This window comes from Salmo salar, chromosome ssa14, assembly GCF_905237065.1.
Source record: "Salmo salar chromosome ssa14, Ssal_v3.1, whole genome shotgun sequence".
Taxonomy (NCBI): domain Eukaryota; kingdom Metazoa; phylum Chordata; class Actinopteri; order Salmoniformes; family Salmonidae; genus Salmo; species Salmo salar.
The window spans coordinates 33,350,883-33,368,124 of NC_059455.1; the positions used below are offsets into that span (position 1 = coordinate 33,350,883).

At 45.6% G+C, this 17,242-nt stretch overlaps 1 protein-coding gene across 4 annotated transcripts in view; it reads right to left on the reverse strand.

The window, feature by feature from the left end:
* Positions 1-17,242, reverse strand: part of LOC106569298 (disabled homolog 1) — a 129,192-nt gene that overhangs the window by 11,876 nt on the left and 100,074 nt on the right. For all 4 annotated transcript variants that reach the window (XM_045694238.1, XM_045694236.1, XM_045694237.1 and 1 more), the window contains exons 3-6: positions 9,796-9,935; positions 6,197-6,295; positions 3,221-3,352; positions 1,524-1,643 (exon numbers count right to left, since the gene is read on the reverse strand). In XM_045694238.1, the coding sequence (XP_045550194.1) occupies positions 1,524-1,643; positions 3,221-3,352; positions 6,197-6,295; positions 9,796-9,935 (491 nt within the window). The remainder of the gene's footprint in view (positions 1-1,523; positions 1,644-3,220; positions 3,353-6,196; positions 6,296-9,795; positions 9,936-17,242) is intronic.

Sequence of the window (17,242 nt, forward strand, 5' to 3'; positions counted from 1 at the left end):
GAATAACAGAGAGAATAACAGAGAGGATAACAAAGAGAAGAACAGGGAGAATAACAGAGAGGATAACAGAGAGAACAGAGAGAATAACAGAGAGAAGAACAGAGAGAAGAACAGAGAGAAGAACAGAGAGAAGAACAGAGAGAAGAACAGAGAGAAGAACAGAGAGAACAGAGAGAATAACAGAGAGATAATAGAGAGAATAACAGAGAGAATAACAGAGAGAAGAACAGAGAGAATAACAGAGAGATAATAGAGAGAATAACAGAGAGAAGAACAGAGAGAATAACAGAGAGATAATAGAGAGAATAACAGAGAGAAGAACAGAGAGAAGAACAGAGAGAATAACAGAGCAAGAACAACAGACCAAGAGCATGCAAGGACATCAACCATTGGCTTGGGGGAAAAGAGGCCTATCCTATTAGGTATTAGGAACTCAGAAGTGAGAGACGTTTCATCTATTTATATCCTCCTGAGACACAGTAAAAAAAAAACGTTTTGGGGAGGAAACAAAACATGTTAGAAAGAAGCAAAAGTGCACAAATATTTGTATTTATTTATTTTTGTATGTGTCAATTAGGACTCGGTTGATAGTAATATGATACATTTAACATTACAGTAAATGGTTGATAGTAATAGGATACATTTAACATTACAGTAAATGGGGACAGTAGGTCAAAAACATAGTTAGCGCATCCTAATGTCGACTACAGAGAACACTTATTAACAAGCTCTTATTTAGCTCTTATTTTTCGTAAAATATATATATTACACTGCTTTTAAAACTATTCCTGAGATATTTACCTATTCGAAACAGTCTGAATATCAAACTAATTGTGTCATTTTTCATTTTGAAGAACCAGAAAGAAATATCAAGGTGACACCGCCACACATATAATGTCATAGAAAAGCACAGAATGTACTCTCAAAGCGACAACAGGACCTCACACAGTGGCATGTATGCCCTTAGAAATACAGAGCAAAAGCCAATGTCCATTAGAGAGGACAAAAATGAATTGCTATGCTCAGGGGAATATATACTTTTGTCTACGTTACTGTACAGTTCAGTAATATTTCCTACATAATAATTCCTTCCATTGTAGACACAGGTATACATTACATTAGGCCATTTACATTGACGGGACTCTTCTGCTGCATGGAGTCCTGTTTCATTATAACATATGTATAGTATAGCAAGTACACTAAAATCATTTGTATTGCAGTCTGCATACACAGCCAAAGCTGAAAGCATTCACATTCAGTTGTTTCTATGAATAATCCTCATTTATACTGTATGCAGTGGGATCTCACAGTGGAGTGGTTGAAGGTTGAAGAGAGCTCTGTTGAACAGTGAAAGAACAGGAAGTGTTCTCTGGTCATAGAATTAGAATCACTAGAACAGACAGAGCCTGGACAGTATTGTCCACAGCAATTTCCCTGGTAGACTACACTCATGGGTACACTCAAATCGGCGTGTTATTGTGATGCATAGCTGCTATGGTAACAGTTGTGTTGTTGTTGTTTACCTGGTAGACGGCCTGCTCACACTGCTTGTCCTTCTGGGACTTCTTCTCCATCTCCTCTCGCTGCTTGATGTCGTAGATGAGCGTGAAGAGGTCACGCAGGTCAATGATCAGTGGCTCCGCCTGGGAGGGAAGGAGGGAGGGAGAGAGAGAGAGGGGGGATAAGAAGGGAGGGATAGAGAGAGGAAGAGAGAGAGAGGGTAGGGGAGGGGGAGGTGGAGGGGGAGAGGGGGGTAAGAAGGGAGGGATAGAGAGAGAAAGAGAGAGAGAGGGTAGGGGAGGGGAGGTGGAGAGGGGGGGTAAGAAGGGAGGGATAGAGAGAGAAAGAGAGAGAGAAAGGGAGAGAGAGAGAGAGAGAGGGAGAGCGAGAGAGGGAGAAAGAGCGGAGAGAGAGAGAGAGAGCAAGAGAGAGAGAAAGGGAGGGAGAGAGAGAGAGGGAGAGCGAGAGAGGGAGAAAGAGAGAGAGAGCAAGAGAGAGAAAGAGAGCAAGAGAGAGAGAAAGGGAGGGAGGGAGAGAGAGGGAGAAAGAGCGAGAGAGAGAGAGAGAGAGAGAGAGGGTAGGGGAGGGGAGGGGGAGGGGGATAGGGGGGTAAGAAGGGAGGGATAGAGAGAGAAAGAGAGAGAGAAAGGGAGGGAGAGAGAGAGAGGGGAGAGCGAGAGAGAGGAGAAAGAGCGAGAGAGAGAGAGAGAGAGAGAGAGAGAGAGAGAGAGAGAGAGAGGAGAGGGAGAGAGAGAGAGAGAGAGAGAGAGAGAAAGGGAGGGAGAGAGAGAGAGAGAGAGCGAGAGGAGGGAGAAAGAGAGAGAGAGAGAGAGAGAGAGAGAGAGAGAGAGAGAGAGAGAGAGAGAGAGAGAGAGAGAGAGAGGGAGAGAGAGAGAGAGAGAGTAAGAGAGAGAGAAAGGGAGGGAGAGAGAGAGGGAGAGCGAGAGAGGGAGAAAGAGAGAGAGAGAGAGCAAGAGGGAGAGCACTACGTGAAGCAGAATATACCACAAACTTATACCACAAAGCCTTATTGCTATTATAAACTGGTTACCAACTGACATGTGACATAAGAATAATTTATTCATGCAGTCTAAATGACTATCCGTCTTAGTTGTTTAAGGTCGGATATTGACTGAACGAACCGTACACGGATCATATTAGTGCCCTGCTAATACGGAGTTGTTGTTATCTGCAGCTATCGACAGCCATCAAGAGCATTGAGCCCTGCAAATCTAATGTGCTATCTATTTATGTACTGTATATATTATCAACTGGGACCATTGGCTGGCCTTTCCTTTATTACACAACGCAGGAGAGAGCAAAGATCACATTTGTTACACTGGTCACACGGCACCCTAGTAGCAGCCTTCAGAGAGCTTCTGTAAATACGTACATATTTCATTGTTTGTAAGTGTTTTTAACCGTTTTTTAATCAGCTGTTTTGTTTTTGATAACATTCAATTTTATTGCATATTTATTGCATATTTCTGGTGGTTTTGACCCACAGATTTGCAGATGGACTGGCAGGTCAACTCTTTTTGGCTTTGGAATTTGCCAAAATTGTTCTATGGTCAGTCTGTCCCTGTTAGTATTGTATTGTAAATGTGTTAACTTGGGCTGTAATGTTATTCCTAACTAATACCACTGTACACCTCATTCCTGGTACTTGAGTTGAGTCCCTACAAGAAGGGTAGGTAATGAACTCGGGTCCTGTACTCACCGACTGGCCAGACTTGATGGCCACAAACCTGTGGTGTCCCTCCTTCCCACAGACGTAGCCAAAGGCCCGGTGATCCCGGGTATCCTTGGCAATATAGGAGATCTCATGCACTGAGTGGTGATGCAGCAGAACCTAAAAACACACACGGAGGAAGTGACATACATTTTGGGTACGAAGTAATGTAGGAGATCTTTGAAACAGAAGGAAGTGGCAGATCCAAAGCAGGAAATGAACCAAAACTAAATGGAGGTGGTTTGGAGACACATGTTGGATACTGTAGGGCCAAGGTCCTGATTTTATAGTTTAGTTAGACCCATGTCACCTGCCTAAGAGAACTCTTGGCTCTACTCAATGCATTTCTATGAATTTCATCAATTCTTGAAAAAATTATTTGTTCCAAAATGAGGGAGTGAACTAGGAGTTCAGGGTAAGTAGGCTACAGCTCTTTGCTAATTCTAATACTATGGCAATATGGTGGTCCAGATACACCGCAGCAGGGAAGAAAGGAAGGCAGATGGAAATGGGCTATTCTCTATTTGTCTTACTGTTGACAGGGATGACTGACACATTTACCATTGTTTCCTTTCTTTCCTAATTTCCAGCTCTCACAATTGGAATATGAGACACAGCACATTTACTGCATGGATAACAGCAGATCAGGATGTGTGTGTGTGTGTGTGTGTGTGTGTGTGTGTGTGTGTGTGTGTGTGTGTGTGTGTGTGTGTGTGTGTGTGTGTGTGCAGACTCCACACACACAACCCATTTTCACTTATTTTGAAGATCTTTCTAGCCTGGGGGGAAGTTGTTTTTGTTTATTGTGCAATATGCCAAAATATGCATTGTCAACAGAGCATGGTACACCCGCAGGGCAGCGCTGAACACCCAGGTCACAAGTACAACTAACACTAACACACACACTACCGGTCAAACGTTTTACAACACCTACTCATTCAAGGGTTTTTCTTTATTTTTACTATTTTCTACATTGTAGAATAATAGTGAAGACATCAAAACTATGAAATAACACATACGGAATCATGTAGTAACCAAAAAAGTGTTAAACAAATCAAAATATATTTGAGATTCTTCAAAGTAGCAACCCTTTGCCTTGATAACAGCTTTGCACACTCTTGGCATTCTATCAACCAGCTTCACGAGGTAGTCACCTGGAATGCATTTCACTTAACAGGTGTGCCTTGTTAAAAGTTTAATTTGCGGATTTTTTTTCCTTCTTAATGTGTTTGAGCCAATCAGTTGTGTTGTGACAAGGTAGGGGTGGTATACAGAAGAAATCCCTATTTGGTAAAAGACCAAGTCCATATTATGGCAAGAAAAGCTCAAAAAGCAAAGAGAAACGACAGTCCATCATTACTTGAAGACGTGAAGGTCAGTCAATTCGGAGATTTCAAGAACTTTGAAAGTTTCTTCAGGTGCAGTCGCAAAAACCATTAAGCGCTATGATGAAACTGCCTCTCATGAGGACCGCCACAGGAAATGAAGACCCTGAGTTACCTCTGCTGCAGAGGATAAGTTCATTAGAGTTACCAGCCTCAGAAATTGCAGCCCAAATAAATGCTTCAGAATTCAGGTAACAGACACATCTCAACATCAACTGTTCAGAGGAGACTGTGTGAATCAGGCCTTCATGGTTTAATTGCTGCAAAGAAACCACTACTAAAGGACACCAATAAGAAGAGACTTACTTGGGCCAAGAAACACGAGCAATGGAAATTAGACCAGTGGAAATTTGTCCTTTTGTAGATAATAGTAAAAATAAAGAAAAACCCTTGAATGAATAGGTGTTCTAAAACGTTTGACCGGTAGTGTGTATTCAGGAATGTGCATGGAGACACACACACACACAGTAGTTGGGCTGTCACTCATCTCCGCCCACCTGCTGCTCCACGAATAGCATTGATAAGCTTCGAGCAATAGGGAGGAGCTACTAAGAAATGACCTAGGGCTTCTTCAGTGGAGTGTAATGATGAGAACAGAGTATTAAATCGTACTAGAGCTGACACTGTTCTATAGTCTAGATGACAGTACATTACTACATTACACATTCCTATGTGAACGTTCTGCAACGCTGCATCCTGCTGGATAAGCCCCATATTTTACCATAATGATTGTTGGGGAAATGAAGTGGTGTTGGGGTAATCCGTTTATAAAATGAAAGAGCATTGGGGGAACAATGATTCTCAAACAAAATGACAGAGACGCCAGCGGTGATGAGGGTTAGGGATAGGACATATACATACACACACGCGCACACACACATACACACGCGCGCACACACACATACACACTATGGGGCAATGAGGGTTATTATATAGCTGTTGTTGATAAATGACAGGGCTGGCGGCAATTGGCAGGTGGCACCACTATCCAACAAAATAAAAAGGGAAGTCATCAAATATCCAACGATGAGGAGCGGGTCTATACAGTAACAGTATTGAGTAATTCATGATATTCTTCCCCCTTTAATGACAGTTGAGGTGGAGCTATGGGGCAGTTAGGCTAGCAGTTAGCAGTGATGATGATTAGGGTTGAACTGTGGGCTAACTAGCGGATAGCGGCGATGAGCAGCCTCAGGATGGTGGGTTGGGGGGGGTTGGAACAGCAGCCCTCTGGGCCCTGAGGGAGGAGGGTGGGAGGCAGATTGTCTCATAGCATGGAGGGGAGGAGGGGGAAGGGGACAACATCCCATCCCTCATATACACACTGTCATTACAGTAGACAGGTGTTTATCATCAGACATTAGCCACCATACAGCACGCCTAGACGGCTTCTGTTGTATTCCCTGTCATGTCAACTGCACCATATGCCAGGTAGGCACACAAGATGGCTGCCTTTCTTCTACATGACTGTGATTAAACTTGTATTAGCCTCTGCCCTCTGGATGTCCTATAAGGTTCACAGCAGCTGGGGCTAGACCTGGCTGCGCCGCTACACTGTGGAGCCTCATCACTCACTCACCCCTGATCTCTCGTCGTAAATCTTGATCCCTCCGAAGGAGATGGTGAGGAAGACTCTCTGCTTGTGCTCTCCTTTGGAGCGCGCTGACGAAGCCATTCCCTGGAGGAGAGGAAGAGACACAGGGAGATGAAGGGAAATACTCTCAGCGTGAAAGACAGCAGCGTGCCATCGACTCACGACTCAGGTAAGTATGACGGGACGATGAGGAGAGGGAAGGAAGAGGGTGACAGCTGTTTAATGAGGTGCAATACGACAGAAGGCTCTTCAATGTTACTCTTTTTGAACTTTCATTCTCTCAACACAGTTTCTCTTTTTCACCACTGAGTCTTTTATTGTTGAGCTTTTAAGAGGCTGATTTGTTAAGTAGGGTTCTGCTGCCTGCACCTTGTGACACAAGCTGCCAAACTACCATGTAGCGACTTGAAGTTTCTCTGACTGAATGTATTCTGCTGACCGACCGTAGCCTAACCTTCACCTCGCCGGGACACTTCTGTCACATCTTGCTGCCTGAAGAACCATGGAGCCTTTAAAGCAGATTTTCCCATGGATCTCAGCTCCTTTTTCTTTCCACAAAAACAATTAACATTTCCAGCATGTTTCTCAGACTCAAATGGAGGCACGACCCTCCCTCACTAACGCAAGCCTGACATGTCTTTCATGTAAATAAGCTGTGTGAAAAGAGAAAAGAAGACAGAACGTCATCGTGAATGCTGAACACGTCTGAAAACCCAGGAACCCCAGTCACGTTGAGGAGGGTTGAGCGAGCGACCCCATACACAACCAGTTCACTATATCCCCCTCTCCAGATCTGAGCTTCATCAACCATCAAACTCCCTCCCTCTCACCCTCTGTTTGTTCTACAGAGTGGGAAACAAAGATCGATTGACTGAATAGAGGAGAGAGAGGTGTCTATAGCTGTCGTCAATCCACAATCGGCTTCTCCATTTGGTGGATTAAGTCCTCAAGCTTAGAGAGGCAGCTCAATAGAGACCCCTTCCCCTCCTCTATTCCATCCCTCCATCCCCCTCCTCTATTCCATCCCTCCATCCCCCTCCTCTATTTCATCCCCCCATCCCCCTCCTCTATTTCATCCCTCCATCCCCCTCCTCTATTTCATCCCTCCATCCGCTCCTCTATTTCATCCCCCCATCCCCCTCCTCTATTTCATCCCTCCATCCCCCTCCTCTATTTCATCCCTCCATCCCACTCCTCTATTTCATCCCTCCATCCCCCTCCTCTATTCCATCCCTCCATCCCCCTCCTCTATTCCATCCCCCCATCCCCCTCCTCTATTCCATCCCTCCATCCCACTCCTCTATTCCATCCCTCCATCCCCTCCTCTATTTCATCCCTCCATCCCCCTCCTCTATTCCATCCCTCCATCCCACTCCTCTATTTCATCCCTCCATCCCCCTCCTCTATTTCATCCCTCCATCCGCTCCTCTATTTCATCCCTCCATCCGCTCCTCTATTTCATCCCTCCATCCCCCTCCTCTATTCCATCCCTCCATCCGCTCCTCTATTTCATCCCTCCATCCGCTCCTCTATTTCATCCCTCCATCCCCCTCCTCTATTCCATCCCTCCATCCGCTCCTCTATTTCATCCCTCCATCCCCCTCCTCTATTCCATCCCTCCATCCGCTCCTCTATTTCATCCCTCCATCCCACTCCTCTATTTCATCCCTCCATCCCCTCCTCTATTCCATCCCTCCATCCCCCTCCTCTATTCCATCCCTCCATCCGCTCCTCTATTTCATCCCTCCATCCCCCTCATCTATTGCATCCCTCCATCCCCCTCCTCTATTCCATCCCTCCATCCGCTCCTCTATTTCATCCCTCCATCCCCCTCCTCTATTCCATCCCTCCATCCCCCTCCTCTATTTCATCCCTCCATCCCCCTCCTCTATTCCATCCCTCCATCCCCCTCCTCTATTTCATCCCCCCATCCCCCTCCTCTATTCCATCCCTCCATCCGCTCCTCTATTTCATCACTCCATCCGCTCCTCTATTTCATCCCTCCATCCCCCTCCTCTATTCCATCCCTCCATCCCCCTCCTCTATTCCATCCCCCCATCCCCCTCCTCTATTCCATCCCTCCATCCGCTCCTCTATTTCATCACTCCATCCGCTCCTCTATTTCATCCCTCCATCCCCCTCCTCTATTCCATCCCTCCATCCCACTCCTCTATTTCATCCCTCCATCCCCTCCTCTATTCCATCCCTCCATCCCCCTCCTCTATTCCATCCCTCCATCCCACTCCTCTATTCCATCCCTCCATCCCCCTCCTCTATTCCATCCCTCCATCCCGCTCCTCTATTCCATCCCTCCATCCCCCTCCTCTATTCCATCCCTCCATCCCCCTCCTCTATTCCATCCCTCCATCCCCCTCCTCTATTCCATCCCTCCATCCCGCTCCTCTATTCCATCCCTCCATCCCCCTCCTCTATTTCATCCCTCCATCCCCCTCCTCTATTCCATCCCTCCATCCCCCTCCTCTATTCCATCCCTCCATCCCCCTCCTCTATTCCATCCCTCCATCCCCCTCCTCTATTCCATCCCTCCATCCCACTCCTCTATTCCATCCCTCCATCCCCCTCCTCTATTCCATCCCCCATCCCCCTCCTCTATTCCATCCCTCCATCCCCCTCCTCTATTCCATCCCTCCATCCCCCTCCTCTATTCCATCCCCCCATCCCCCTCCTCTATTCCATCCCTCCATCCCCCTCCTCTATTCCATCCCTCCATCCCACTCCTCTATTCCATCCCCCCATCCCCCTCCTCTATTCCATCCCTCCATCCCACTCCTCTATTCCATCCCTCCATCCCACTCCTCTATTCCATCCCCCCATCCCCCCTCCTCTATTCCATCCCTCCATCCCACTCCTCTATTCCATCCCCCCATCCCCCTCCTCTATTCCATCCCTCCATCCCCCTCCTCTATTCCATCCCTCCATCCCACTCCTCTATTCCATCCCCCCATCCCCCTCCTCTATTCCATCCCTCCATCCCCCTCCTCTATTCCATCCCTCCATCCCACTCCTCTATTCCATCCCTCCATCCCCCTCCTCTATTCCATCCCTCCATCCCGCTCCTCTATTTCATCCCTCCATCGATCTCTTCTATTTCATCCCTCCATCCCACTCCTCTATTTCATCCCTCCATCGCCCTCTTCTATTCCATCCCTCCATCCCCATCTTCTGCCTGTCTATATAATATAATGCCTGTATTGACCTGAGAACATTGACTGTAACTGGCAGTGACTGCTGGATATGGGAGTCATAGGCAGGTCACTGTTCAAATGTCACAGCATGGATCTACAAAACTCCTGCTTGTTGTGTTATTGGACATGTGGAGCAACTACATTTGATATGAGAAGATCAGAGCAGGAAATGGCTTTGCCTGCTGGCTGTAAGGTAATGCTACTATGTCTCCAGCATGGTTGAAGAGACATAATAAAACCATCCATATTCTCTCTTCTGTAGATGGATTTGTAACTACATCTGGCTCCTGCAAAGACGCATCAATAGAGATGGCTGAATTCACTTCTTCTTCTACACCTGAATACCACCACCCTCTCCTCAGACACACACACACATACCTTGAGCTTCATCATGGAGTCCTGGCACAGCTTGTCCCCGCGTGCCGCTGTCACCTCATCAGTCCCGATCAGCTTGGCCTTGTAGCGCACGCCATCACCACGGAAACGCTTAATCAGCCCCGTCTCAGTGCGGTCCTGACCTGCGGGGAGAGAGAGAGAGAGAGAGAGAGAGAGAGAGAGAGAGAGAGAGGGAGATAGAGAGAGGGAGAGAGAGAGAGAGAGAGGGAGAGAAAGAGGGAGAGAGAGAGAGGGAGAGGTTTAAGAGGTGTGTGTGTGCGTGCGTGTCTGCGTGCATGTGTGTGTGTAAGGAGGGAGGGGTACAGTATGTGGGAAAATACATATTTCATATTAATATGAAATGTCTGTGGAGACAATTTGAGCATCATCCTTCATCACTGTCTACCTGACAAAGGCTATGACGCCGAAACACGTCAGCGGCTTTTTAGAATCTGTTCTATTGAACAACACTCCACTGCAATAAAGGCATTTTAATATCATGAAGAGTGCCTTGATCCTCCTTGATTTCTGAGCACTGCACACCTCTGTTCCCATGGGCACTGTTGGCTGTTGACAAACAGCATGAAAGGCTGCTATTGAGAGGAATCATCTCGGTCCAACGCACACCCACAATCCCAGAAGCCCCCCATGGTTGATGAAGAGAGAGGCGGAGGGGGAGAGAGTTGGAAAGAGATGGAGAAAGAGTGGGAGAGATGGAGAGAGGGAGTGTGAGTGAGGTGTGGACGATGGAGGACAGATCTACAGGCTCTTCTGGTATGTCTGGCCTCTCTCTCTGTCTGTCATCGTCCTCCCCCAGTCCCCCAGACACCTAACCATCGCCTTGACACTGACATTTTTCTCATTTAGTCTTCCCCTCCGCTGTCCGCCAGGTTTTGATTATGTTTGCCCAAACCCTCCACTTGTCTGTGTCTGTGAGTAACCTGTCTCTACATAACCTGTAGGTGGTTTGTCAGTATTAAGCGACTCTCTGCTGCTGCTTACACACACACATAGTGGTATTTCAAATCAAGGTCGACGGCACCTTGGAGAGTTTAGCTGAGACTATTTCAGGCCCCGCTCTGCCTCACTATTCTAGGCCAAGAGACTATATACACCCTTCATCACATCAGTTTGCAGGGCATTTTAAACCGGCTGCATGGCTAAGCTCTGTGGAAGAGAAGCAGGACAGCCTTTAATATCCCTAACAAAAACCATCAAGCCGCGAACTAAGACCATATTACACCAAATGAGCTTATTCCACCGCTGAAAACAGATGCCATCCACATACTACATCTTACAGAAATGTAATTTGAGTTTCACTCCTCTCTAAATATTTCAGTGAAATGTCTTGTCAGTGTTTCTATTCCCCAGGAAAATTAAATAGAAATTGGGAAGGGGAAAAAAGCTAAATTAAGTGGCCCTGCGAATGAAGACGGCTCAGTTGAAACGTGGAGAGCCTGTCGTCGCCTTGGCTATGCACACTTGCTCACTAATTCAAGAGGGCTCAACTCTCTAAAGGGGGGAGAGGGCTTGAAGATGCTAAAGTCATTAAACTATCCAAGTACAGTAAGTGAATGCCAAATATGGGGTCTAATTCATGCTTGTTTCCTTGCTAGAGGAGAAGCCTAGATAATGAGGGTCATATAGATGTGTTAGCTGACAACGTCACGAAAACCATGTGAGTGCTTCCATTGGGCAGAAGTCAGTGCGTTGTGATTCTGGATGGCCAGGTTGCTAGCAAGAATGACAAGAAACTGCCATGTGGGGAATAGTAAGTGGCTCGTTTCAGCTCGTTTCATCTTGTTCATGATACTATGTCTTGTTTTGAGGAGTTTTTGACTGATTTCATGTCCATGCTAATATGGCTAAAATTCACTAGCTAGCTAACCAATACCTGTAACAATAAATTTGTATTGCGCAAATGTATTCATGGAGACGAAATATAGCTTTACATGTTGTCAACAATCTAAGCCAACCCTGTCTGTTTTGCCCCATAGTTGCGCAAGCGTTGGTTTTGTTGCTAAACAACCAACTATAGTCACTGAGCATTGGAGGTCAGACCTGCCTCATACAGTATCAGCTGACATGCATGTTCTTCAACAATTAGAGAGAAACTACATTACACATCCATTTTGTGCTGTTAATTTGCTGAAAACATCCCCACAGCATGATGCTGCCACCACCATGCTTCACCATAGGGATGGTGCCAGGTTTCCTCCAGACGTGACACTTGGCATTCAGCCCAAAGAGTTCAATATTGGTTTCATCAGACCAGAGAATTGTGTTTCTCATAGTCTGAGAGTCCTTGAAGTGCCTTTCAGCAAACTCCAAGCGGGTTGTCATGTTCCTTTTACTGAGGAGTGGCTTCCGTCTGTCCACTCTACCGTAAAGGCCTGATTGGTGGAGAGCTGCAGAGATGGTTGTCCTTCTGGAAGGTTCTCCCATCTCCACAGAGGAACTCTGGAGTTCTGTCAGAGTGACCATCGGGTTCTTGGTCACCTCCCTGACCAAGGCCCTTCTCCCCCGATTTTTGTCATTTTTTATTTTACTCTTATTTTACCAGGTAAGTTGACTGAGAACCCATTCTCATTTACAGCAACGACCAGGGGAATAGTTACAGAGGAGAGGAGGGATGAATGAGCCAATTGTAAGCTGGGGATGATTAGGTGCCCGTGATGGTATAAGGGCCAGACTGGGAATTTAGCCAGGATGCCAGGGTTAACACCCCTACTCTTACGATAAGTGCCATGGGATCTTTAGTGATCACAGGGAGTCAGGACACCCCCAATTGCTCAGTTTGGCCAGGCGGCCAGCTCGAGGAAGAGTCTTTGTGATTCCAAATTTCTTCCATTTAAGAATGATGGAGGCCACTGTGTTCTTGGGGACCTTCAATGGTACAGAAATGTTTTGGTTTCCAAATCATGTCCAATCAATTGAATTTACCGCAGGTAGACTTCAATCGAGTTGTAGAAACATCTCATGGATGATCAATGGAAACAGGATGCACCAGAACTCAATTTGGAGTCTTATAGCAAAATAAATAAACAGAAATAAGCTATTTCTGTTTATTTATTTATTTAACTGTTTTTACTCTGTCATTATGGGGCATTGTGTGTAGATCGATGAGGAACATTTTTTATTTAATCCATTTTAGAATAAGGCTGTAACGTAACAAAATGTGGAAAAAGGGTAGGATTCTCAATACTTTCCGAATGCACTGTAAATTAGATATTTCTGAATAAAATGTTCTATAAATTAGACTTTCTTTCACTTTGTCATTATGGGGTATTGTGTGGGGATGGGTGAGAAAACAAATAAATGTTATCCAGGCTGTAACACAACAAAATGTGAAGTAAGTCAAGGTGTATGAATACTTTCTAAAAGACACCGTATATCATCTTTCATCAAGTCTTAACAAAATATATTGTACTACTATAGTACTGTCTCGTCCAGTGCTTCCATCCTCTGAGTCCCCTAAGCAGATTGGTGCTTTACCTTGTACTGTATGCCAACTGTGTAATCACACTTGAGGAGAGATTTTGTGGATTTATGCAAAGAGCCACAAAAACCCCAAGCAGCCCTCCCTGCATAGGAAATGCAAGTGTTGCTACAGCATCTAGAAACAGAGTCTAGATAAAACATGATAATCCCTGCAGTATATGCCCAGGGTTCACATCATGGTGAGTGCATTACACTGTTGCAGGATTTGGGAGCCAGCCGCTGCAGGGGATGGGGATGTTGTTTAAATGATGTTTCTAGCTTTCGGAAGAAGAGAGATATGACACACACTCTTGTCCCCTGGAGGAATCACTGCTCCCTAGTCAGTGTTTTTGAAGTCTCAGAGAGTTGAAATGTGCAAAGTAGCTTGCTAGGCTAGAGCTACATCAAAGTATAGCAGCCACTGCTAGGACCCACTTTTTGTACTAGAGCGTGGGTGTAGTACTGTAGTAGAGCGTACAAAAGATGGCACTGACGGAGAAGGCCGACATCTTAAGAGTTCTGACTTTTGCTATTTAGTGATATTTTTTTGTGTTTCTTTTTTCTTTTTTTTGTACAGAAGGTTCATAGTATACTGAACAAAAATATAAACGCAACACGTAAAGTGTTGGTCCCATGTTTCATGAGCTGAAATAAAATATCCCAGAAATGTTCCATACGCACAAAAAGCTTAAATGGCTACCGACTCGTAGTACTCACATCTGTAGCCATGAAGTGCTTCGAAAAGGCTGGTCATGGCTCACATCAACACCATTATCCCAGAAACCCTAGACCCACTCCAATTTGCATACCGTCCTAACAGATCCACAGATGATGCAATCTCTATTGCACTCCACACTGCCCTTTCCCACCTGGACAAAAGGAACACCTATGTGATAAGAGTAGGTAACAACACATCTGCCATGCTGATCCTCAACACGGGGGCCCCTCAGGGGTGCGTGCTCAGTCACCTCCTGTACTCCCTGTTCACTCATGACTGCACGGCCAGGCATGACTCCAACCCCATCATTAAGTTTGCGGATGACACAACAGTGGTAGGCCTGATCACCGACAACGACGAGACAGCATATAGGGAGGAGGTCAGAGACCTGGCCGTGTGGTGCCAGGACAACAACCTCTCCTTCAACGTGATCAAGACAAAGGACATGATTGTGGACTACAGGAAAAGGAGGACCGAGCATGCCCCCATTCTCATCGACGGGTCTGTAGTGGAGCAGGTTGAAAGCTTCAAGTTCCTTGGTTTCCACATCACCAACAAACTAACATGGTCCAAGCACACCAAGACAGTCGTGAAGAGGGCACGACAAAACCTATTCCCCCTCAAGAGACTGAAAAGATTTCGCATGGGTCCTCAAATCCTCAAAAGGTTCTACAGCTGTACCATCGAGAGAATCCTGACGGGTTGCATCACTGCCTGGTATGGAGGGTAGTGTGTACGGCCCAGTACATCACTGGGGCCAAGCGTCCTGCCATCCAGGACCTCTCTACCAGGCGGTGTCAGAGCAAGGCCCTAAAAATTGTCAAAGACTCCAGCTACCCTAGACAAAGACTGTTCTCTCTGCTACCGCATGGCAAGCGGTACCGGAGCACCAAGTCTAGGTCCAAGAGGCTTCTAAACAGCTTCTACCCCCAAGCCATAAGACTCCTGAACATCTAATCAAATGGCTACCCAGACTATTTTTAATCTGACTTCAACTCCAACACAGCTGTTCCTTTGTTCACACCGGACGTTATTCCTTTGTTTCATGGGCTACCAAACTGCTGCAGGTGTATATGCGATAAATGGGCTGGCATCCTGGTGAGACTGAGATGAAGAGAAAATCGACCGGCACTTCCCTCCGTTTTATTGGAAACCAATGGCGATTAGACAGCCTACAGGGAGGAGGTCAGAGACTTGGCAGTGTGGTGCCAGGACAACAACCTCTCCCCCAAACATCAGTAAGACCAAGGAGTTGATTGTGTACTAGAGGAGAAAGAGGGAAGAGCACACCCCCATCCACATTGACAGGGATTTAGTGGAGTAGGTCGAGAGCGTCAAGTTCCTTGGCGTCCACATCACTAAGGACTTAACATGGTCCACACACACCAACACTGTCGTGAAGAGGGCATGACAGTGCCTCTTCCCCATCAGGAGGCTGAAAAGATTTGACATAGGCCCTCAGATCCTCAAAAAGTTCTATAGCTTCACCATCGAGAACAGCTTGACTTGCTGCATCACCGCTTAGTATGGAAAATACACCGTCTTCGACCCAAAGCTCTACAGAAGGTAGTGCGGAAGGCCCAGTATATCACTGGGGCCGAGCTCCCTGTCACCCAGGACCTCGATGTCAGAGAAAGTCACGAAAAATTGCCAAAGACTTAAGCCACCCAAACTATAGACTGTTCACTCTGCTACAGTCTGGCAAATTGACCAACAGGCTCCGAGACAGCCTTTACCCGCAAGCCACAAGACTGCTAAATAGCCATAAGACTGCTAAATAGTTACCCGGACTATCTGCGTTGACCCTATCTTGCACTGACACTTTGCACACTCATAAGGCTATATAGAGTGCCTTCATAAAGTATTCACACCCCTTGAATTTCAAATGTTGTTGTGTTACAGGATACATTTTAAATGGATTACATTTAGATTGTGTGTCACCAGACCACACGCAGCACCCCACAATGTCACTACAAAGATACAGGTGTCATTCATAACTCAGTTGCCGGAGATGAAGGAAACCGCTCCGGAATTTTCCCATGAGGCCAATGGTAACTTTAAAACAGTTACACAGTTTAATGGCCGTGGTAAGAGAAAACTAAGGATGGATCAGCAACATTGTAGTTACTCCACAATACTAACCTAAATGACAGTGAAAAGAAGGAAGCCTGTACAAAATAAAAATATTCCACAACATGCATCCTGTTTGCAATAAGGCACTGAAGTAAAACTGCAACAAAAGAAAAGGAGAATTAATTAATTGTATGTACTGAATACAAAGCGTTATGTTGGGGCAAATCCAACACAACACAACACATCACTGAGTACCGCTCTTGATATTTTCAAGCATGGTGGTGGCTGCCTCATGTTATTGGCGTGCTTGTCATCGGCAAGGAATAGGGAGTTTTTTAGGATAAAAATAAACGTAAAAGAGCTAAGGACAGGTAAAATCCTAGAGGAAAACCTCTTTCAGTCTGCTTTCCAACAGACACTGGGAGACAAATTCACCTTTCAGCAGGATAACAACATAAAACACAAGGCCAAATATACGGTGGATTGCTTACCAATACGACAATGAATGTTCCTGAGTTGCCTAGTTACAGCTTTGACTTAAATCGGCTTCAAAAATCTATGAAAATGGCTGTCAAACAATGATCAACAACCAACTAGACAGAGCTTGCAAATATTTAACAATCCAGATGTGCAAAGCTCTTAGAGACTTACACAGAAATATTCACAGCTGTAACCACTGCCAATGGGGATTCTAGCATGTATTGACTCGGGGGGTGGAATAATTATCTAATTAAGATATACAGGTATTTTACAAATGTTCACGTTTTTTACATTTACAGTATTTGTGTAGATTGTTGACAAAAAAAGACAATTAAATCTATTTTTAATCCCACCTTGGAACACAACAAAATGTGTAATAAGTCAAGGGGTGTGAAAACTTTCTGAAGGCACTGTATGCACACTATATACACACTCACACACACACAAACAATACACTCACACTCTCACACAAAACCCAAACACATAACACACACACGCATATGACACAAGACAACATACACACACACACACACACACACACACACACACACACACACACACACACACACACACACACACACACACACACACACACACACACACACACACATACATACATATACTGTACACACACACATACACTACATGACCAAAAGTATGTGGACACCTGCTAGTCGAACATTTCATTCCAAAAATCAT